This window comes from Astyanax mexicanus, chromosome 18, assembly GCF_023375975.1.
Source record: "Astyanax mexicanus isolate ESR-SI-001 chromosome 18, AstMex3_surface, whole genome shotgun sequence".
Classification (NCBI taxonomy): Eukaryota; Metazoa; Chordata; class Actinopteri; order Characiformes; family Acestrorhamphidae; genus Astyanax; species Astyanax mexicanus.
In genome coordinates, this window is record NC_064425.1 from 26,447,008 (window position 1) to 26,470,794 (window position 23,787).

Consider the following 23,787-nt stretch of genomic DNA (forward strand, 5'->3'; position numbering starts at 1 on the left):
GAGTAAATATTTTAGTATAAAATTTATAAACATTTATAAATTATGATTTTGCTCAGTTGCTTCTTCTAAACCCATTTAGTTTAGACTCCATCGGGAGCGCCCTCTAGTGTCTGAAAAAGCAAGAAAACATTCTGAAGTGGGAACTCTCTTCTCTATAGAGATTCTCCTACTGGAGTTAATGTTTGGAGACGCTTAGGTTAAATGTGAGGCTTTATTTAACTCATATTTCACAACATTGTGTGTTTTTATAGACGTTTTAGTGCGTTACAAGACAGCACGATTTGAGAACATGTTGTTAACCGCTCAGAACATTTAGTAAACTACTTAATTCGCTGGGTTAATGTTAGCAAGCTAGGTTAGCTAACTAAGCTACAGTTAGTATATTTGTCATCAACTGTCTGGTTAAGGCAACGTTAACGTTAGTTCGATGTGTAGCCTAGTTAAGCAATAAGTTTCGCTAGATAGCTGTTTATTAGCTAACCTAACTAACATAGGTAAATATTTACTGCTTTTCTAAAATCCATCTGATTCAGTTGTTCATTGTTACAATATGCCAAAATTGTATAATCTGATAAGGTTATAACACTGTGAGAAATTTTGGGAATATCATCATGAAGTCCAGGTGAGATAGAAATTGAAGCAGTTTTTTGTATTATTCTGATGTCCTGTGATAAGCACATAACCATATGTGCTTTCAATAGACATGGTAATCTAACACCTAAATCTTTCCTCACAGTGATCCTGTTTTCACCAGACACAACCCCTTTCCTCCAGAACCACAGTTCACTAGAGCCCATTACAATCCATCTCGAGCAAAGAAGATTCCTAAGCAGCAGAAGAGACTGGTGAGATCTGTCTGTGTATATGTGTGTCTGTTTTAATGGATATCATGAAGTGGCTACCAGTATCATTTGGTCTTTTGATTTTCATTTGAGAATTATTTAATTTTTAAATATAATGCCAAAAAACAAATAACAGCTTGTATTTTTTTTTGATGATCCGACCAAAATTTGCAACCTTAAATGCTACTGCAGTACACACAGACAGTTGTCCTTCATCAGTATAAAGTTTATTTCCTTTATTCATGACTGGAATTGACTGTTTTTATGTTCCTATGGTCACGAAAGCAAAACTAAAATGCAGCGGAAAAAAGTAGCACAAGCTTTCCCAACTAGGTAGGCTACCGGGGACGCCACCGTGTCAAAATCTGGACACTGTATTACCTAACTGTAACACTAGAACATACATAAGCAGCAGGTTAGAAATGTAGATAACTGATGGTTATCACAGCAGCCCTGTAACAGATCATGAGCACAAAATGCCCCTACCCCTCCCTCCGTGCTTCTTTCTTAGACTGCATCCCAAGCAGTTACAACTACATTTCCTTTAAAATACTATTACTTTATTCTCGTAATATTACGACTTTAATTTCATAGTTATACAACTTTGTTTTAATAAATGTTTTTATTTGGGAGTCAAAGGAGTAGTCTAGCCTTCACATCCCCCGCCATGAGAAGCCTCCTATATTGGGAGAGTGCACTTTAGTTTGTGAGGGGTTTTCTCTGCATTTTACCGGTAGTTTGTTTTTTTGTGACCAAAGGAACAAAAATATAGTAAATTCCAGTCCCTGAATAAAATAAATACTTGATTTCTAAAATAAAAAATTCTGCTAGTAAAAACTTGATTTGCATTACTCACTGGTAGCATGTTAGGTTTGCTATTATTTGTGACATTAAGTGAAAAATCCTAATGATTAATTTAGTTATGATTTGACTGTTTGTGTAAAGGCTAAATGATGAATATTTCTCCAGGCCCTGAGCCCTGTCCGCTTTGACCAGCTGGCCAGTTCTCCTGACTCTTCTCCTCACGCTGCAGCTCTCAGCCCAGAGGACCAGCGCTTCCTTAAAGGATCTCGCCGAGTTGTTTTCTGCCCTCCTCCGTCTGTAAAAGATCAGCAGATATTTTCTGAGTCCTGGCCTTCCACCGATCAGTCTTCCTCTCCTGCCAGTGTGACAATTTCATCCTCCTCAGAGCCCCAGGCTTTAACAGCAGATCACACAGAGCCCAGTGGAACTCAGGAATCTTCAGTACTGGCAAAGTATGACACACAGGGAGGGTAAAACCCTGTAATAATAGTTCAAATCCATATTTGTTTTTGATGGTAATTTGTTTATTTATTGTATTCTAATAGAGCAGAATGTTTACATAATGTCAGCACTGACCCCCACCCACACTCCAGTACTGTTTCAGGACAGAAACTGCCAATTTGACATACATTTTTGAGTTGTTTCAATTTTTAATTCCTTGTTGCTCCTTTCAATTCTGTTTATTTTTGTCCATACCCAAACCAAATTTCCTTTTTGTCTGACAGCCCCCAAACTGCATCTACTTCTTTGAGGCAGGTCCACAATTTCTAAACCGCAGCCACACTGACCCGCACTGACCATTTGTTGTTTTTTCATCCCTTGTTTATCCCATTCACTCCCATTCATTTTTATGGAACCACTCAGTAAACACCTGGTACATTATCTTAACCTCCACCACCACCTATCCACACCATAGTAATCATCTTGAATGCTATAGCAACTTGTGAAAAAGCTCTTGTCTTGTTTATATTGCTCAGTAATGCTGATTTTAAAAACATATATGTAAAAAAAATCTTTATTATCTGTATTTTCCGTTATTCACGCATCAAGACATGAAAGCTAAAGGAACCCATTGGATGCTTCAGTAATTCAGAGAATAGTTAAACTTTTTTTCTCTGTTGTGGACAAACATTTTTAAAATTAACTTATAAAGAACCAAAAAGCAATATACTGTTAATGGTTTTATATTATTATGTCCAAGTACCCTTTGTCAGTGGACATGGACTCTGTTCAGAAGTTGAAAAAGCAGGATTTCAGGATAAAAATATTAAAATATTGAAACTTTATACATTCAAGAGCATTTTAAAAAAGCAATTTTTTTTTGTTTATCTTTCCAAGGTATATTGAGCGATTCCGTTATGGAAGACCACAAAGCCGTGAGGAAAGACAGAGGGTGACAACTGGATTAGATGGACATCCGTTGTGGTCGATGTCCTCTTCCTCTCCACAGCCTTCCAGCTCCACTCCCACCCAAATCTCCAAGGAACACTTTAGAGGTGAGATACATGTATAAGACACTGCTCACTACAGTCACTTCTGGCAGGATACCAAAATCAAACGAATACATTTTTATGTATTGAGTATCATATTTTTCCCCACTATCCTTTAATTTTCCCCAAAATTGTCAGTGTGCCTTATAATTCGGTGCATCTTATGTATGAATTTTACTAGTCAGGTTGTAAGGAGCATTAAAGGCACTCTGCTGAAGTGCAGCGTTATACAGGAGTTTCAGTTTAGCCCAAGGAACCAAGATAGGGACAGGATTAGCATTTGGTGCTAAGTGCTAGCTGTTCCGTCATTCAGAGGTGAGTATTATTGGCCTGTAGCCTGCATGTTTATCCAAAAAAGTTTTCATGAGGGAAATCAGTGTAGATTTAACATCCAGCACTCAATTGAAGTTTTGTTTACCTAGCTTAGCTTTACTTCATTTAGTTAATGCTAGCTAGCCCCACCACCACCCAGCAGCAAAACTTGCTAAATTAGAAGGGAAACATGGCGACACCCCTGTTCCTTACTAGTGTCGCATAATATGCCTTATAATCTGTAGCACCTTATGTGTGAAAATAGACCTGAAAATATAAGTTTATTGATAGTGCACCTTTAAGTGCGAAAAATACGGCAATTGAATCAGAGTTCATGTCTAAATCTGTACATGGCATTAGCAGATACCTGAAAATCTGGTATTAGTATCAGAAGTTTAAAATAAATTTGTGTATCTGTGTATATTTAAACACATGCAAAGGAAACACATGCAACACAAGTAATATAATTAAAACATTTTAAAAAACAGAACGGCTCAAGGCTTCTTAAATCTACTGGGATTTAATAAAATAGGAAGCAGACTTCAGTAAGAGGAAGAGTGACACGCCTGATCTCAAATGCCAAATGAAATTAGAAAGAAACTGAAGACTTGTCTTCTCGACATACATCTAACAGGATGCTGCACAAACTGCTGCTTTCACTTTTAAATAAGGTTTAAAAATGTCAGCAAGAACTGAGAGAAAACTTATGAACCATGCCTTCCTGAAAAGGACATCTTAGAAGTGTGTGTGTCCATTGTGCCATCTGCTGAAATGTCAAAGCAGTCATTCAGAAATAGTTTGTTAAAGGGAAACCAGATGTTGCATATATACAACGAAATATGAACACCCATAAAATAAAACAATGTTTTAATGCTTAAGTTGAGTGATTGTGCACTTTCAATACCCTGCTTGTACCTCTCTGTTAGAATGCATTTTTTAAGTTTTAATCAAACCCTTCTAACAAAATATAATATATAAGTATGTTCGGCCTTATAAGAATTGTTTATTTTAGTACAGTATTTACTATTCATGTGTATTAATAATGTTGGCTGATTGACATCTGGAAATCTGATGAGTCCATGCATTTGCCTTTAATGTCACAATATATAGGCCTGTCACTACCCCAGAAATTATTCTATAAAAGATATTATTGGAATTTTAAGACCATTGTATTCCACTGATCTAGGTTAATCGTAAAGTATTAGGATGCAGTTACACACTTTTTTAGAGCAATAAATGTTTTATTATTATTAGGGAAAAAATCAAACATTTCTATTGGAAAATATTTAAATGTTTAAATATATAATTGTTTCATATTTATAATTTGCTTTATATTTATAATTTATGTCAAAAAATGTGTCAGAATACAGGGATAATGGGGTCTATTGGACTGACTGCCTGAGTAAAATGATGTCCTCACTAAATTAAACACAAAGATAAATATTGAGGTCATTAAAAATTATTGATGTCATGTTCATATATTATGACAATACGATAACTATGTAATTATTATTAAAAATCAGGCCTAGCTATATATATTTTTAGTTTTATGTAGCCCCAATTTGTACATATTCAGACATTTACATTACTAAAAATAATACTGTATTTTTCGCACTAAAAGGCGCACTTAAAATCCTTTCATTTTCCCAATCATTGACGGTGTGGCTTTCAATTCAGTGCATCTTATGTTTGAATGTTAGTAGGCGAAAAAAGGCCAAATTGCAGTGGTATACAAGCGTTTCAGTTTTGTTCTTTAGCATCGGGGCTGAAGTAGCATTAGCATTAGCCGCTAACTGCTGTTTACCCGTTCAGAGGTGAGTATTATTAGCCTGTAGCCTGCTACTAACCCTGGCTAACATTGCTGATGCGACATTAGCATTACCTACTAACCACGCTCGCTATTCCATCGTTCAGAGGTGAGTATTATTGGCGTGTTGTCTGCTGCTAAACCTGACTAGCACTGCTGGAGCAGTTAGCCGCTTATGCTAATGCTCCATCCTTAGTCCAGGAGAAATTAGGCAATTTAAGCTTACTGTAAATAAGTGGAAGTGCTTTACTCACCCAAATAAACAATTTTCAGAAGAGAAATCTGTGTAGATTAACATCCAGCGCTCGTTTGACTTTAAAAGAGTTAGCTAACCCCCATCAAGTTAATTTTAGTGTCTCTTAAAATGCTCCTTATAATCAGGTGCGCCTCATAAAAATATATAAAAATGTACCAGAAAATAGACCAGAAACTAGACGTTCATTGATAGTGCGCCTTATAATACGCCGTAACTTATAGTGCTGAAAAATGCAGTAGTTTAATTATGCTATATGTTATTATTAACTTTTTCTTACATAATTAATTCACTAAATTGAAGAGCTTTGAGTTGGCATGCTGATTATCTTTTGTCTCCACAGGTTCACATGAACTCAGGAGTGACAGAAATGATAGCACAGGCAGCATGCGCAGTCCAGCTGAGCAGTCTCGGGCCAACAGGTCACTCTCTCCTCCCAGAGGCCTGCTTGACCTGAGTGCACTTGTAAGAAGCTTAAACTTTCTCACTGTCGGTTACGCAGTCTTATCGTGAATAAACTTTCGTATTGTGAAACCTTGTGAGGTGGTGAGATGCTTATCTGTTTCTTTGAAGGTGTAACTGTGTGAAGTTCTGTTCTGGACAGATAAGTGGTACTTTTGATTAGTCACACACTATACACTGCACATCCTGTCATAGAAGGTTTGTAACGGACGTCTTCTCTCAGGTCATTTGACGAAGGCTAAAGTGATAAGCAAATTATTGTTTATCTGCATGCTCTTCCCACAAGTCTGATTCTGACCAGACTGTAGCTGAATGTTGCCTTCTAGTGGTGGTAGACTTAAAACCGCTCTCCCTTAAAAGTCCTTTGTTTGGAGGCTGATTTAAACAGGTTGGAGAGGACAGTGTTGGCTGTGTTTACTGTTCTGCTCTGTTGGCAGGTTTTACAGACCTCTGGAAAAAGCTTCTGCATTAAAGGAAGAAGGATTGCTTCTCAACTCGTGTAGCTTCACTCACACCCACCTTGTGGTCTTCTTCAGTGTTCACTGTCACATTTGTTATGCTTATGAAATCTGTGTGGACACCTCCTGTTATGCAACACAGTTCAGACGTGCTGGTTTGCGAGCGTGTGGGTGATATAGTGAGCTTCTAGAGAAGCTGAGGTTTGTGGATGGTGAATTGTGTACTTGCTGATGTTCTCAAATTCTCATTCTATATAGGACTTCCCTTTATTTATGAAACTTGTTGCATTGCTCAAGTTTAACCAGTGTGTGACCTCAAAATAGCCCCTAAAATTTTGCATTTGTGTGCAATTTGTAATTTGTGTCTTAAGCACCGAACGATATGTACAGCTGTGGCCTAGTCAGTACATTCAAGCGCATTAAAGTGATTGTACCTAAAATATTATTTAAGGGCTGGGCAATGTATTGTAAATTATATTGTAAATTATATTGCAATTAAATGTTCCAAATTTTATATTAATACTTTTATAATTCATTGCCGTATCCTGTATATTAGAGTAGCCTCAACAACTGAAAGTCATTTCAAATTATACTAATTATAAACACATATATGTATATGTAAAATATTGAAATCGTGAAACCCCTAATATATATATGGTGTCACGATTTCGATATTTCATCAAAATCGGTCAAAATCATGTCATGGTCTCGAGCCTCGAAGTCAAAAAGAGGATCGACGATCCCTCCCTCTAAGCTACGCAAGCATGCGCACGCTACGCAAATGGTGCAGCACACTATGCAAAAGGTGCAGCACACTGTAGCCGACACCGCGGTCATTGTGACTGCTCAAAGAGCAGCCCTTTCTCCAAAGAATGTGGACATTCTCATCTTCTTAAAGAAAAACTTGAAAATATAAAAATAACAGTTGTTTTGTCTAGCCTCAAATATGTTAATAGTTTTGGTACCTTAAGGAGCATCTTTCTCTCAGATAAAGTTAATAATATATCTTTGTTAAAGACAAAAAACTTGTCATTCTCAGGGAGCGAAAAAGTCTTAAAGTCTTATTTTTCATGCTTAATTGTTATAGTAGGATAGAGTTCAGTTTGTCAAGGCTCTAATTGTTCTATTATTTTGTACATGACTGTTCCTGTATTCTTTTGTTATTTATTTTGTTATTATTGCTGTTTAAATAGTGCACACTGCTGCTACCAAAAAAAGCCACTAGATGGCATTACATATGTATCTTAATTAAATTATTTAAATTTGACCATTAGTGCCTAATGTGGTGTATTACAGATCACTTGTATCAAGTTGCATCATTATATCAATCAAAATAATTCCTCAAATTTTTTTTTTTTTTTTTTTCACTTAAAGTAGCCTAAAAACAAGGGATAAATAAAACAAATTACATTGTGCTTTTGAAAAAAGTAGTTCATAGTTCAGTCTTGTGCAAATTATATATTGTATAAACTCCAAAGTTAAAGGAGCAGCGTGATGACTTTATTTAAACAACAGAATCCAGTGAAGTGTGTGTGCAACTTTTATTGTGATCACAACTCAATTTTTTCCTCTTAATTTGAGTCAGAGTTAATGCTCCACTTATTCTAATAGGGTGAAAGGCAACTCAATCATTGCATATCCTGTCTGTTCTACTGCACTGTGAGACTTTGGTAAAGCCGCATGAGTGTTCCATGAGAACCTGGGAATGCTGCATAACATGAGGGCATATTTGTGTAAATATTTTAATGCTTCTTTTATGTTTATTTGCCGGTTCTGTATTTCAGCTTGTCAACTTATGTACAGCTGTCCATAAGGTGGATATGAAAATACAAAATCATGGTGTAATTTAATTTTACAAATAACTCTCCCCAATTTTAACGGGATCCCAAAATTAAACATACAGAACTGCTTATTTTATTTTAAAATATAATATATTCTGACAGCTTGCCATTTTTCTGTGGATTAATGGCTTGACGTTTCCTCATCTGGAGTATAATTTATGCACAAACTCAATTGTTATGTTTCTTTTTCTTTCTTTCCAGGACTTGTCTGATTCCTCCCACTGTGAGCCAGCAGAGCCAGAGATTCTGCAGCTTCAGGAGGGAGCCAGCAGGCTTCTGCAGAAGAGGTATGATATACACAGAGAGCCTGTTACTCACTAAACACAGGATTGCTATGCATGGTAGCACTGAAAGAGCAAATCCAAACAAATAGTTTAGAGTATATGTTTTATAACACAGACTTTGATTTGTTTAACAACTGCGAGAAAATTAATGCAACGTGAACAAATAATATAATGGTTGAGAAATTGCAAGGGTTTAAGTTGAAGGATTTCAGTGTTTTATGTTTAATATGTTAAATAATAATGTAATGTTATATTGTATGTAGTGTAATGGTCACAGACACAAATGTAATAAGTGCACATGCTGTTTAAAAAGTTAAACATGTTTATTATTTTGAATCTATATAGAAGAACAATCCCATGAGAGGATCACATGTGTCTGGAAAATGCACAGTCTCTTCTCTGTTCCCAGAATAGGATCGAAACAATACAAACCTGTCAATATGGCTTGTGTGTGAGGATTATTTATATGCTGGTGGTAACCCCACTAAACCTGGATGTTTGAATGACACTTGGATGAATGTGTTTGTGGAATGACAGCTGATTCTGGTGGACTGGACAGGTTGGGGCAGTTGTTTGAATGGTTATTACTCACATCCTTTGCAGTCATGCTATTAGTGGTAGTAACCTTTGGAGTGTTTAAGAATCTTAAGACTTGCTTACATTCATTGCTTTATTAAAAAGTTATTGTTTTAAAGTTTGGTGACATTTATGTAGTTCTGAGAACTTCTCTAATACTTACTTATATTAACATTTACTATTTAATTGAACCACCCTTGTGAAAAGGGTATATTTAAGAGCATTAAAAGTACCGTATTTTTCGGACTATAAGGCGCACCGTATTATAAGGCGCACGATGAGTGAACGGTCTATTTTTAGTGTTAGTCCATACACAAGGCGCACTGGATTATAAGGCGCACTAAATGAAACTTTATTTATATCAGTAACAATAACTCTGAGCAATAAATCCTTCACAATATCTGTGAAAAATAACAACATCTCTGAGCAATAAATCAACAAGCACAGCAAGTACGTATTACTCCGCGACGCTCCTGACAACGGTAGCCGCAACGCTCCGACAGACCATAATATTATGTTGAAGCACAGCAAGTACGTATTACTCCGCGACGCTCCTGACAACGGTAGCCGCAACGCTCCGACAGACCATAATATTATGTTGAAGCACAGCAAGTACCGCATTACTCCGCGAGGCTTCTGACTATAATAGAGTGTTGTGCCGAATTCGGTGAATAAAACGGTTTTAAAACAGAGATAAAGATTGGATACGTTTCATTTCTGGATGAAGTGATTTCCAGCGCTGTTTGGATATAACTGTGGATTACAGGAGACTGGATTGATGGATTCTCTTTAGTCTGGACGCGTTTTGAAGGTAGGACCTGTGGCTGAGCGCGGGTGTGTGTTCGGGGGCTGGCGGCAGTGACCGGAGGTTACCCCAGGACAAAAGGAGAGCCTTTTATTACTGGAAACATGCGCTCTGACGCAGCTCTAATTCATGAAACATACATCCTACAGTAAAAGCACAGTTCTGGAATCCGGAGAGCCAGACGGTTCGAATGGTGTATGACATGACCGCATTCGATGAAATATGGACGAACGATAAACGCAAATATGAGAGTTATGAATTATTAAAATCATAACCAAGGCATATTTCGCCCTAAATGTTTATTTTCTGAAAGGATATTCCGCTAAATAGGCTAAATAGCTCAAAAGCAGAGATTCTAAGCTTTAAAATGGTATATTGGATGTCTATATTGAACCTGTAACTGTTCATAACTATTCAGAAACACAGCCAGTTATGAAATATTAAATATTTCTGGCCCGCCGGTGGGCCAGCGCGTGTTAAGAGGTTAACTTTACTTAGAAGTGGGCGCTAAAAAGAAACAGTTTGTGCTATTACCCCAGAACGGGTGGAAAGGAAAGTTTACCGGCACCTTGTTCTGGCCACGGAGCTACAGTGGAAACTAGCTACCCTGAGCCACAGCCGAGAGGCAGTACGGCAGTCAAAGGTAACCGCGCGCTAGCCCAAGAGGGGGATCTTTTTCTGGCGTGGGTGAGGAATTCTGCACAACAGAGCGCCGTGTACCACATAATATCGAGGTCAGTAAACACAAGCAAAATCCATACACAAGGCGCACTGCATTATAAGGCGCAATGACGATTTTTGGGAAAAAATAAGTATTTTAAGTGCGCCTTATAGCCCGAAAAATACGGTATGTTTAAATTAGGTAAAAAATACTAAAAGTGCATTTTTTTATTTAAAGTGGCAGTCCGTATTATTTAGTTTCTAAACTGAAAGCAAAAACATTTCTGGACAAAATATGGTGTTTAATAGTATCAGTGTGCTGGAACGACCATTCCTGCTAAGCCTAATATATTCATTCTAAAAACTGGGGTGTCTGGTCACTTTTCGCTGAAGATCTTCTGGCAAGTCACACGTCTTCATGTACTTACCTCACACGTACAGCCTTTGAAACAGGATCTGGCTCAGTTTTACTGAAAGTAAGCGGCTGGTGGAGCAATGGAGTCTTCAGAAGGGGAAACTCAGACCTCAGTAGCTCATTCACTCATAGTAAAACCAAAGAAACAACGTTTCTGACTGAGAGCACTCTCTTTCTCTGGAATCAAATTCATCCATTCTGCAAGGAGACCGCATCACACCTGCCTAGTTTAAAATGATTCTTCCGCATGCTCAGTGCAATTACCCATTTTCACCAGAGGGGGCTCTAAATACCCTAAATCCCAAAACTTAAGGACATCAGCTTTAATATACTTTATGAAAATACACATTATGTATATATATATATATATATATATATATATATATATATATATATATATATATATATATATATATATATATATATATATATATAGATGGTGTAAAATAAACTGTAATGAAAATGCACATTCCTTTTCCTTTTGTAACTCATTGGAAACCAAAAAAATTAAACATTTGGCCAAAAGCCGAATTCTTAATACCAAACATGATGTAGATTTTTATTTATTTTGCCTCTTTTTACTATTACCTGAATTAAATAATCGAAATATATATTACATTTTCTTCATAAACTGTAATTGTTCTGTATAAATGATTATTTTCAATTATTCAGGTGAACCAAATCATTCTGATGCCTGAATATTCTGTGCCACTATTCTCTCAGGTTTATTTAAGATGGGCTCCTCAAAAATCATCTCTAATCATCTGCAGCTGATGTGCTGTGCATCATTCTAATTTCAGGCATTTTAAATCGTGATTAAGGTTTTCATGACTGATAATTGTGAACCAGTGTATATCATGAAAATGTTGTGTTGTAAAACCACCATACCGAAGTTCTGTGGTCTTGTTTTCAGTGAGAACTCTCTCAGTAGTGGCTCCAGCGGTCTACCCATCAGCTCTGAGGGTCTGGGCTGCACTGATTTCTCTTCTCCTGTAAGTGTTGATGAGCCAGTGCGAAGACCTATAGTACCTGGATTAATGGACACAGCTAACTGTAAGTTTTACGTCCTTTACGTTTAAAGTTTTACTTCAGTGTATTTATCAATTATTATTGCCACATTTTCTCATTTCTCTGTCTTTCAAAAAGTCTTGCAAAATTGTAATGGCTGCATTGTGTAACTTGCAGTGTGCAAATGAACATGGCAATGTTGCAACATATCTCTGACACACAAAATTGGGCAATTGCCTGTGTTTAACATGCTTGAAGATTACTTTGCCCCCTTGTGTCCTGTATATACAGCTTGGGAAAGAATAAAGAGACCACTTCAGTTTCTGAATCAGTTCCTCAGATTTTTCTTTTTATAGGTATATATTTGAGTAAAATGAACATTGTTTTATTCTATAACCTACGGACAACATTTCTCCCAAATTCCAAATAAAAATATTGTCATTTAGAGCATTTATTTGCAAAAAATGAGAAATGGCTGAAATACCAAAAAGATGTAGAGCTTTTAGACCTCAAATAATGCAAAGAAAACAAGTTCATATTCATAAAGTTTTAAGAGTTCAGAAATCATGTGAAATTATCATAGAATTTTGGTGGAATAACCTTGTTTTTTAATCACAGTTTTCATGCATCTTGGCATGTTGTCCTCCACCAGTCTTACACACTGCTTTTGGATAAATTTATGCCAATCCTGGTGCAGGAATTTAAGCAGTTCAGCTTGGTTGGTAGGTTTGTGATCATCCACCTTCCTCTTGATTATATTCCAGAGTTTTTTAATTTGGTAAAAGTAAAGAGTCTCATAATGTTTAAGTGGTCTTTAATTTTTTTTTCCCAGAGCCATATATGGACAGTATAGACTGTTGCTCCAACAGTAAATTCTTACCCTATATCCTAGAAGAAATACTGAGCAGGTGTCCCAAAACTTTTTTTTTTTGCTTTTCCAGAACAATAATGTTTAACTTAGAGGCAGCCCTGAATCCCATATTTGAAAATCATATTCTGCATAAAATCAGTTTACTCCAATAGGCTTTTTTAATGTACTGGTAAAATCTGGGAAAAAATGTTTTCATAAAAAAAAATAGCTGTAAAAAAAAAAAACAAGTAGCTGTGAGTGAAATGGTAAAATCATGTAGATGAGATCAAGAATCAGTAATAACTGGACTGAAAGGCTTCATTAACATGAACTTTTCTTGCATGTTTCTTCTCTAGTGCTATCAGCATCCAGTGTATCTAGAGGAGGTCTCATTCCTGCTCCATCCATGCTGGGCACCAGAGGTTCACGTACTCGCCCTGAGGATGACATCCTGTTTCAGTGGCGCCTGAGGAGGAAGATGGAGCAGGCCAGACAGTGGAGTGAAATATCCTCCCATACTTCATCTTTTCATCAGCCTCCACTGAGCCGACTGGCACAACAGGTACATCAGCACAAAACATCCAGCATTTTTATTTTAGATTAATTCAGTTATATCAACCGGTGACGAACAAGAAACCCAGATTTCTGATATTCAGATTCTTCAGATTGTTCTTTAACCTTTGACATAATGTGTCTTTACACACTCTTGGCATTCTCTCAAGCAGCTCTAGGAGAAACCACATGGGGTGCTTTTCTACAGTTCCCATCATCATGAGCACTTGTTTGTTTCTGAAAACAAAAACAGCCTGTTGGAGTGCATTCAAGAATATATTTGTTAAACAGAAATGTCTTGATTTGGGGGAAAAAGGTCATGCGTGGTTATCAACTTCACTATTTATATCTGTCTTGGAAAGAAATACATGAATAAATTCTCAAGTAAATGCATTGTTACTTTAGCAAAATAAGGATCCAGAAAAAAAAGTATTTTTTTAGTTAACATTTTAACTTACATAATCCTTAGAATTGTGTGAATGCCAGTGATTTGTTCCACAAAAGCCATTTTTTTGCTGATAAATTACACATTAGCTTAGTTTTAGGGCTGGACAGAGGTGTCAAGTAACGAATTACATATACTTTGTTACTTTACTTCAGTAGAAATTTAGATTATTCATACTTTACTGGAGTAATTATTTTTTACCTTATATTTTCACACAAATACAATTGTGTAAAACCAAGTCGAAATCAACTCGAGTGAAATGCCAAAATTAAGCTTCTATAATATTTTGCACTGTTCTGACACACATTCATTTTCAATGGGTATATATATATTCAGCTGAAACAAATTTAGCCTAGTGCAACCCAAACGTTTCAACATTAACATTTTAACATAACACTTTTGTCATTATGGCTTTTAGAAAAATGTGTTTTGGGGAGGGAGGGGGTGCACTAGCCTAAGCTTTTGCCCTTAATGGCATTTTTTCTTCTTAGATTATTTTTATACTTTAAGTAGATTTGAAGCCGTACTTTTACACTTTCACTTCAGTAAACAGCTTAAGTTGATTCTTCAGTCTCTACAAAAGTATTTTTAAACTGTAGTATCTATCAGGGTATGTACATGTACTAAACATGTAAAAGTCATGGAATTTGAAAATAGCAATTTTCAGGCCTGGATAAGTTTTGGAAAAATAAAAATACCCAAAAAAGTTTTAGAAAAGTAATGGAAATTTGGTCTACAATTTTTGTGTTTCCATTTATCGATGGAGAAAATCTATTTTGAGCTAACAAATACCTCAGCTCAGAGTAAATTCAGTAATTTAGCTCTACACAATGGAGCTCTCAGGATCTGATTAATTTTAGGCCGACTATAATCAATTTCAATTATATTTTTCGTTGATCTTTTTTCTTGTCCATGTTTGCACTGATGTTTTAAATATCGTATGGTCATGAAAATTTGACTTGAAGGCATGGAAAAGTCAAATGAATCTTTGCATTGTTATTTGTTTCTTTATAGCCCAGCCCTGTCTCTGCTGATCCCTCTCAAACTGCAGTTTATTCACCTGCACCTGCTGCAGAGAGACCTGCTGCTGTAAGCATCTCTGCATGTTCAGCCTATCAGCCAGCACTTCCTGTCTCCAGCACAACCATCTGCACAGAACTCCATCCAGAGACCAGCAAACAAACTCCAGAAGATCCCACTACCTTCAGCTCTTCTGTCCCCTTACCCCAGCCTGCCAAACAGAGGACCACTGTCCACCACCAGGGCCCTTCTAACTTCCCACAGTGCCATCCAAGAGCCTCAGGAAGCCCCTCAGGGAGCTCAGTGGAGCCCTGCAAAAAGCACCACACCCAATCCTTACCCTCTCCACAGCCTTCTGAATGGACAGATGGGGAAGAGTATGGATACCAGCACAGAGAGGACAAGCAGACCAAAGGCAAGCTAGTGGTGGAGAGGAGCAGAACAAAGGTAGCAAAGGAAAGCAGAAAGAAACAATTGGACAGGTATACATACAGATTTTTATCACACTCATGAAGATGTAGATGTAAAAAACCTTTTACAGGTTTAACATCACTGTTTCTTTTTTAATGGAACCAAAAAACCTTATATGTTGCATAGTTAAAATACTTTTTAAATATTTGTAGTAACTACAAAAAAAACAATATATTGAATTACTGCAATACTGCAGATAGGGGTGTGGCATATCGTATTGTACAAAATAATATTGCCAACATTTTTAAATATTGTGAACGATATCATCTGTAATATCGTGCTATATCACCCACTTCTAATTATCACTGATTATCAATTATCAGGGTTCTACTTTTTTTGCTGTTTTTAGCAATAGAAAAAATCACACTGTTCTCATGATCCCCATTATATATCTACTAAAGACAGATTATATCTGTCCAGTACAATTTACTAGGGTGCATTATTAGTATCAGTATTATTATTACATTATTAGGCTTCTGTTACAAATCTAATAAAATTCTCAGTTAGGGGTCTGCCATATCATATGCAATAGTAAAATAAAATTTTTATTTTGTTGCAGTAGTGCATTCTTGAAATAATTTTTCCATATCAGTGTTTTGTCATATCTCCAAGAGTATCGTTATCGCGAAAAAATACCATGAAATATTGTGATATTATTATAGGGCCATATCGCCCACCCCTAACTGCAGATTTGCAAAACTGTATCAATTCTAACACACAATACTGACTTTTAATAAATGGTATATATTCAGTCTTTGGTGGCAGAGAGATTTAAACTAATTTATTTAGTGGGAAGTATTTATTAATAGTCAATATTAAAAAAAAATATATATATATATTTGTTCCCTGCACATTTATGTGTATATATAAAGGGTGAATCCCATTTCTCCCCTTGGCCCTACCCCTTACCCCTACCCCTTCTTTTCGAGTGTAATCCTTCCCCTTGAAACGGAGTTACAAGGGGAAGGGGTAAAATCCTACCCCTAGGAATTGGGACAACCCTTCAAGCACCCGGTGAAAGGTGAATCTTATTGAAAATAGCCTCCATAATATACTAGAAATTGTATATCACACTGGTTCCCAACACTGGTCCTGGAGCAGGTAATGTGTTCCAAAAACAATATAATGTGCAAGAATATGGGTCCTCAGTGACAGAGGAATCACTGGTATATCACAATGATGTTTGTCAATGAACAATAAATACATAGATAAATAGCACTGATTTATGACCAGGCTACTAGCGGTGGTGTGTAGGTGACCCTGCTGGGCTGATGTGATGATAGCAGTGGAGCGCTAAAGTTCAGTAGCCTAGCTGCTGGTTAACTAGTTAACTTTAGGGCATTGTATGTGTACAGAAAGGGGGCAAGATGTGCAGAAATTAATTAATATTGTCCATTCCTTAATTCCTCTGTGATGGGGAGCTGAAATTAGCTCTGATTATTTTTTATTTGATTTATTTTTTCCGTTCCGCCTTAAATGCGGTAGCGCCTGCCGTCTGTTGCACCATTTAAGGTGGAACGGGAAAGTTAGCTAGCTAGCTAGCTACCGAAACGAACTACTAGCGAACTTTTTATGCTTGTTACGAAGAATTCAGCCATAAAACATCAAAACTACACAATAAACTAAGGTAATACAGTGCTAATCGTAATTTTTAACATGGAAAATACTTTCTTTGGTCGCTTGTTCCGCCATCTTACCAGTCATTCTCATACCCCTCGGTACGAAGTGTGGGTCTGGAAAATCTCCGTTTGAAGGGCTAACTAGCCCTACTCCTTACCCCTACCACTTCATCCTAACAGGAATCGGGACACCCCTACCCCTTGACGTGCACGCGCAAAACAGAGGGGTAGGGGTAAGGGGTAGGGCCAAGGGGAGAAATGGGATTCACCCAAAGAATTTAGAGGAGAACTTCAGTGTGAAATGGACTTGGGTTGCAGTGAAACATGATAATGAGAACAAACTTTTTTTTTTGAATAGCCCACCTCCGTTCACCCCCAGCATTCCAAAATGCAGCTCTTAGAGCTGATGCTCCCAACAAGTTTCCAATGCTAGTGATAGGGGCATAGAGTTACCCGAGCAAATAATTAGCTATTTTACAACACAAAGTAGTTAAAGAAGCTTCACTCTTCGTTGGTAGGATTCTGAGGGCCCTAATATTTAAAACGATGCAGTGTTTTTTAATAAACTACCTGTGCACTTTCACTGTTTATAAACACAGTACCTTCAGGTAAATCTCATGGCAAAGTCCTCTTGAAATTAAGTCACAAGAAGTTGACTGATGAGTCACTGAGCAGGAAAACTTTACTATACCTCAAGTTCTCTCTGGAGTGCACGAAGCATGTCCATTTGGGTCACCCAGGAATGAGCCCACAGTCGCTTTTCCCTCTTTATTCTTTTGTTTTTCTCAGCACAAAAGCACTACCATCATGCAAAATGCTTTTGTAGCCAAGATTGTCAGAATCTATTCTTCTCCCCCGCGATGACCTATGAACTTGCGCGAGGACACGGGCGATGATTGGTCGATGACTAACGTGTAGTGTTGCCAGTCCCCTGAGAACGACACAAAACGAAATTAACTGCTTAATCTGACATAGTGAACATTGTGAGGGACGAAAATGTCGTGTAGTCTGAGCTTGGCATAACTTAAAATGCCTATACCCTTTACAACAAGCTAGACTGTTCTCAGAAAACAACATAAGAAAAATACAATATGAAATTGATTTAGTATTGCATTAGTAAGGATTGTATTATTTCACCTTTTACATTGTAATTAGGGATTTAATATAAAATTGTGAATGTGTAGTAAAGACTTATCCTCAGTGTTTTTTTCTGCAGGCACGTAGGGTATGGAAATGACGACAATAAGGGAAACCAAATCAATTCCAAAGCCAGCAATAGACATGGTAGAGGTCAAGAACGAGTCAGCCGCAAGGCCAAAGGGACCAGAAGAGAAAATAGGAGGCACAGTGAGGGTCTAAGTTCAGGAGATCATGCCCCGCCCCCTTCACCTATACACAACACACTGGGACAGGTCAGTATTTCCTTTAGGAAGGTTTTCAGGGAGAGTTTTGTGGAATTTAATGGTTTCAGTAAAAACTTTGAATCTGTTTTAAATTAAATACGTATAAAAACATATCTGCCTAGTTCGTCTGGTGTCACTAAATTGCATTGCACTTTGCTCAAATTGATATGTGCAGTATCTATGTGTTGGTTAAGTTAAGATTCTTATTTTTTTAACAGTAACCTCCTAACACAGATTCACAGACAGGAAGGTTTAGGTGGCCCCATTTATGTGCCCCAGTTTCTGTGTAATTTTTACCTTAATTTCACTTAATTTCTTTTTCTTTCTTTTTTTTTTTTTTACAATTTAACAAGTGGACCTGTAAAAATTACTCTTTTTAAGTGTATTCCCATTTATGATTAAGGTTTTTTAATCATCCTCTGAATGTATCATATAGATTGAAGTTTTTTTTGCCTGCCTCAGTTAATGATTTTTTTCACCATAAAAACATGACTGTTTTTGGTGTGTTTTTATCTGGTTTCTCAGGTTGTGTCTGAGGTCCTATTTCTTGGAACTGATTCACCAACCCAATCCAGAACCCCGTGTTCCTCAGACTCTTCCAGACTCACCCCCCTTCCCCCTCCTCAGTCCCCTGCTCCTCCTCCTCAAAGTGTACCACAGCCATCTGAGGTAATAGGTCAGCTGATGCAAGAAGCACAAGGTAAGAGAATGTATGAGATGAGGACCTCTTGACAGGGCTGGGAAATATATCAGAAATAATCAATATATTAATATATTTTGTCTGCACAAGATATAGACAATGGTAATGTCGTATATTACACCTTAATATTATTATTAAGAAATTATTAGTTTTTTAGAAAAATTACATTCACTACAGTTATTGTGCCACTGATGCTGTAGAAACATTGTAATTAAAGTTTAAACATTGTAAATTAACATTTATTTTAACAGTTTCTGTGTAATTGTCCTATATTTTATTATTAAAAACTTCTTCTAAAAAAATCTTTTTACTTTGGTATTTTAACATGAGGTGATATTAGGGGAACAGCTGTGTAAATTAAGAGACCACTTCAGTTTCTGAATCAGTTTCTCTGATTTTGCTATTTATAGGTATATGTTTGAGTAAAACGAACATTGTTGTTTTATTCTATAAACTACAGACAACATTTCTGCCAAATTCCCCCCCAAAAAATTTTAACTTAAAGCCTTTTTTGCTTTCAAACTTGTTTTCTATTCCTTTTTCCCCCCTGTTATCTCATCTTCCCCCAATTATCCCCTTTTCTTCATCCCCCAGCACCCTCCCACAAATCCCTATAATTGTAATCCCCCTTAACTATACTCACAAAAGAAAAAAACACACACAACAAAAACAGAAACTAGTAACTGTTGTAATGTGTACATAATCAAATAAATAAACAATAAAGTACTAATAGTCCTCCAAAGAGGGGGGGTGGTAGCGGACCAAAAAAAAAAAAAAGCCTTTATTTGCAGAAAATGAAAAATGGCTTAAATAACACAAGATGCAGAGGTTTCAGACCTTAAATAATGGAAAGAAAACAAGTTATAAATTCATAAAGTGTTCAGAAATCAATATTTGGTGGAATAATCCTGGTTTTTAATCACAGTTTTCATGCATCTTGTCATGTTCTCCTCAACCAGTCTTACACACTGCTTTTGGATAACTTTATGCAATACCTGGTGCAAAAATTCAAGCAGTTCAGTTTGGTTTGATGGCTTGTGATCATCCACCTTCCTCTTGATTATATTCCAGAGGTTTTCAATTTGGTAAAATCAAAGGAACTGGTCATTTTTAAGTGGTCTCTTATTTTTCCAGAGCTGTATGTAAGTAAGTAAAGTTTAGCTGTTTGTCATTATAAAAATGCTTGTAAAGTACTAATGCTTGTGATTTATTACTAGTCTAGTGCAGTTAATAACAGTTAAATAAATATTTGGTGAGTGGATGAACTCTGAATATTGCTTTGTTAGTGCAGCACAGCAACATGTACTTATAAGTACGTAAATACTACTATAATGATTTGAGTGCCTGTTGTTTAGTACAACACTATAACTTAATAATAATTATGTTAAAAACAAATATTTTCTAAAGGACTCTATTTTACAGATTGTTTTATATTGATTTCATGTCCTTTCTAAACTTTCTCCTGCCCATTTTTGCTCACTGTACAGACTCAGATGGGCTAGAATTTGAAGATGACCCCTTACTTTTAGTTCTTCGACAGCAGAGAAAATGGGTAAAAGAGCAGTTACGGTGAGACTCTTTTAATTAAATATAACAATCTGAAACCTTTTTTATATACACCTCTATGAATAATATATTTTGACCTCCTGTATGACTTTAAGAACAAACGATTATGCAATCTAAATCTGTCTTCTTTTCTCTCTCTCTCTCTCTCTCTCTCTCTCTCTCTCTCTCTCTCAGTGAGGTAGATGCGACGTTGGATGAGCTGAACGAGGACTAATGTTTACTGTGGACAAGAAAGCACTGTCACGCACAAACACAATCAAGTTTATTCTTAGGAAATCAATACAGTGCATTTCATTTGTGTGTGAAATATTTATGTAAATGTAATTTACAGTGTTAATAAAATGATTTGGAAAAATATATATATATTTAAAGACTTTCACAATGCATTAGTCAAAACAGTGCATAAAATAAGAATTCACACAACATCTATAAAACACAAATAATTTAGCAATATCTATGTACACTCTTGGACTCCTCAATCACAATTCAGTCAGTACTGCAACTGCTAAGTCTGAGAAGCCCGTCATCTCTGATATGTGCAATGTCATTAAATGGAAATAATTAGAAAATTAGATCACGGTGGAAATTGAGATGGATTTGGATCAAAAGGCTTCCTAAGTCATGAGAGCCTAACTGTATGAACATGCCAAAGCAAAAAGGATTAGTGCCGTGTTGTTTGGCTTACTATCAAGCATGTTTGGAATTGGCAGAGGGGAGACTTGGTCTGTTTTTCTTCGTCATTTTGAGTGTGGGTGAAACGTGGCTTGGGACTGAACTGCAGCAGCGTTAGTGACTGGTCCATTAGTTTGGCCTGTTCTCCCCATCAGTGCCTGATGTTTGAATGTTCTCTGTTGTTCATGGTCCAGAGTGTGAGAGTGGTCTGGAGTTTTCTCCCTGAAGCAGGGGTGCAGAAATCACCAGCATTCCTTCTGGCGACATTGCCGACTCTAACGCCAGGATGTCCACTCCGTCTGGGATGCGGTAGCGACGGTTAAACTCCCGGGTCACCAACCCTGAGCCATTCTAGAGATTGCCAAGAGATAATATTCAGTCATTAAATAATATAAAAATATATAATATTTCTGCATGCGTAGCTGCACATGCACTACTGTTAAAAATAAGTAACTCTTAATGTTTATTTGATGGAAGCCATAGAAGTTTTTTTTTTTATTTGTGAGCATGAAGAATCTGACATTCCAAAAGTCATGGGATAGGACTGCACTAATCTGCTGGACACTGTGGATCGAGAAATGTTAAATGGCCATACAATTTTAGATTACCGGTAAACGGGATGTTCCATCCACATCTGGCAACCACCACCAGGCCTTAATCTAACTTCATAAAACTATAGGCTACATAGGTGTGGATATTCCCAAGCTGTTCTCTGAGGTAACACATATATGAAGAAAGACATAACCAAGCAAAAGAGAGTCTCTGACCTTTCTTTTTTCATGCTTTCCCTCCACCACAACATAGTCCCCCTTCACTTTGACCACAAGCTCCTCAGGGCTGAAGTGCTTCACGTCGAGCTGCACTGTAAACCCATTGTGGTCACAAACAACCTGGATACAAAACATAATAAATTATTAAAAAGTCTGAGTAAGATTGTGTGACACATTATCAGCTTCAGCAGCATCATCTGATGAATTGATTTTATTGATGGTATTGATCTTTAAAGGGTATCTGGGGTAATTTATTAAAATCTTTAGAATGAACTGCCTTTGGTTGCCAAAAGAATAGATGACCAAAAAAAAAAGATTACCGGTACTTCACAAAACTGCCCTTTCAGAAGTTGTATTTGAGACGATTTGAGACTAAAAATGTATTAAAATTATTTTTAAAGCGTTTAACAGTTTGTGAGAAAAACACGCCCACCTGTGCTGCCCCGGCATGCTCAGTAACTGGAATCAGCAGCTCAGCTGGAGTCCAAGAGGAAGGTCCCGGGCTCCCGTTCAGGTGAGGCAGCACATATTCCCAGTGAATCCCACTAAAGGGTGATTTTGGAGGCAAATCAAAATCCATTTCTTTGTTCCTACACTGACTCTGCTCCAAGTGAAGAAATGCTGTGCCTCTCTTGGTCTTGGGGCTTATATAGCATCCCAGCTCCACCCCCTTGGCAAAAGAGGCTTTTGTGCGGATCTAAAGGACATTTTGGACATGCCTGGCTTTGGCTGCTAAAGAGCTCTGAAGTCAGATTCAAATGAAGCTTAGATTTATGGCTTGTCTGTTTTGTTGCCTTTGCCCCATTTATGAAACACCAGTTTGTCACATTGACAGTTATATCATCAAAAGGGAACCAGGATTTGAAGAAGTCCTGAATTTGAATGTGGAAAAATGTGGTATTATGTTCATACGGTAAATAATAAATCAGCTTATCCGATGCCATACTTTTACTTTCAGAAGGTTTCACATTCAGTTTTGCTGTGTAGGACAGAGTGCATAATGTCAGATATGTGGTTATGGGGACTTTTGCCTTCCTGACTGGTGTGTGCTGGGCTATAAATAAGTTCAAAGCATTAGGAACAGAGTGCACCAGTGATGCATCGTTACATCCACATGGTTCAGCACGTGTGGAAAAAAAAAAAAACAAGTACCCCCACCCATTTACCCTCTCCAGCATGAGAGGTGAAACATGAGTGCGTGTCCAGGCCTTTGACCTTACCTCTACTGGATGCTTGTTATGTCATTATGGGAGCATTGCCCAGTGCTCCCAGTTAAGCAGTATCTTTAGCAGCCAGTGTTCCATACAGAACAGAAGCAAACACAGGTGATTAGGTTTCACACTATTTTAAGTATAATTGGCTTGAGAATGAAGTATGAAAAAATAACATAAGAATGATCTGACACAGCTATGCTTAACTTGGCTATTTTCGTTACCAATTCTTGATAAGAAAATCTATTAACACTATATCTTGACGTGCTAGTATCGACATAAACTAATATTGTGTCCCATGATTTTTGGCATGTCACATGGAAGCTAAAAAACATTGCACTGAAATAGAATATCATTGATCATTTATTTCAGTAATTCAGTTCAAAGGAGAAACTTGTAATAAATATTACATCATATAGATATATTACACACAAAGTGATCTATTTTAAGTGTTTATTTATTGTATGGTGGATGATTATGGCTTACAGCCA

The 23,787-nt window shown here is 36.9% G+C and overlaps 2 protein-coding genes across 2 annotated transcripts; one reads left to right on the forward strand and one right to left on the reverse strand.

Moving 5' to 3' along the window:
- The first annotated feature begins 7 nt into the window (after positions 1 to 7).
- On the forward strand, positions 8 to 21,064 carry proser3 (proline and serine rich 3). Its single transcript, XM_049467005.1, has 13 exons — positions 8 to 622; positions 737 to 845; positions 1,812 to 2,098; positions 2,985 to 3,142; positions 5,852 to 5,973; positions 8,471 to 8,556; positions 11,923 to 12,062; positions 13,224 to 13,429; positions 14,879 to 15,366; positions 18,191 to 18,386; positions 18,903 to 19,077; positions 20,565 to 20,646; positions 20,818 to 21,064. The coding sequence occupies exons 1-13, from the start codon at positions 612 to 614 to the stop codon at positions 20,855 to 20,857; spliced, it is 2,100 nt and encodes a 699-aa protein (XP_049322962.1). The 5' UTR covers positions 8 to 611; the 3' UTR covers positions 20,858 to 21,064.
- Positions 20,889 to 22,702, reverse strand: hspb6 (heat shock protein, alpha-crystallin-related, b6). Its single transcript, XM_007239403.4, has 3 exons — positions 22,519 to 22,702; positions 22,083 to 22,205; positions 20,889 to 21,666 (listed from the first exon to the last, which is right to left on the reverse strand). The coding sequence occupies exons 1-3, from the start codon at positions 22,663 to 22,665 to the stop codon at positions 21,499 to 21,501; spliced, it is 438 nt and encodes a 145-aa protein (XP_007239465.3). The 5' UTR covers positions 22,666 to 22,702; the 3' UTR covers positions 20,889 to 21,498.
- Positions 22,703 to 23,787: the final 1,085 nt, after the last annotated feature.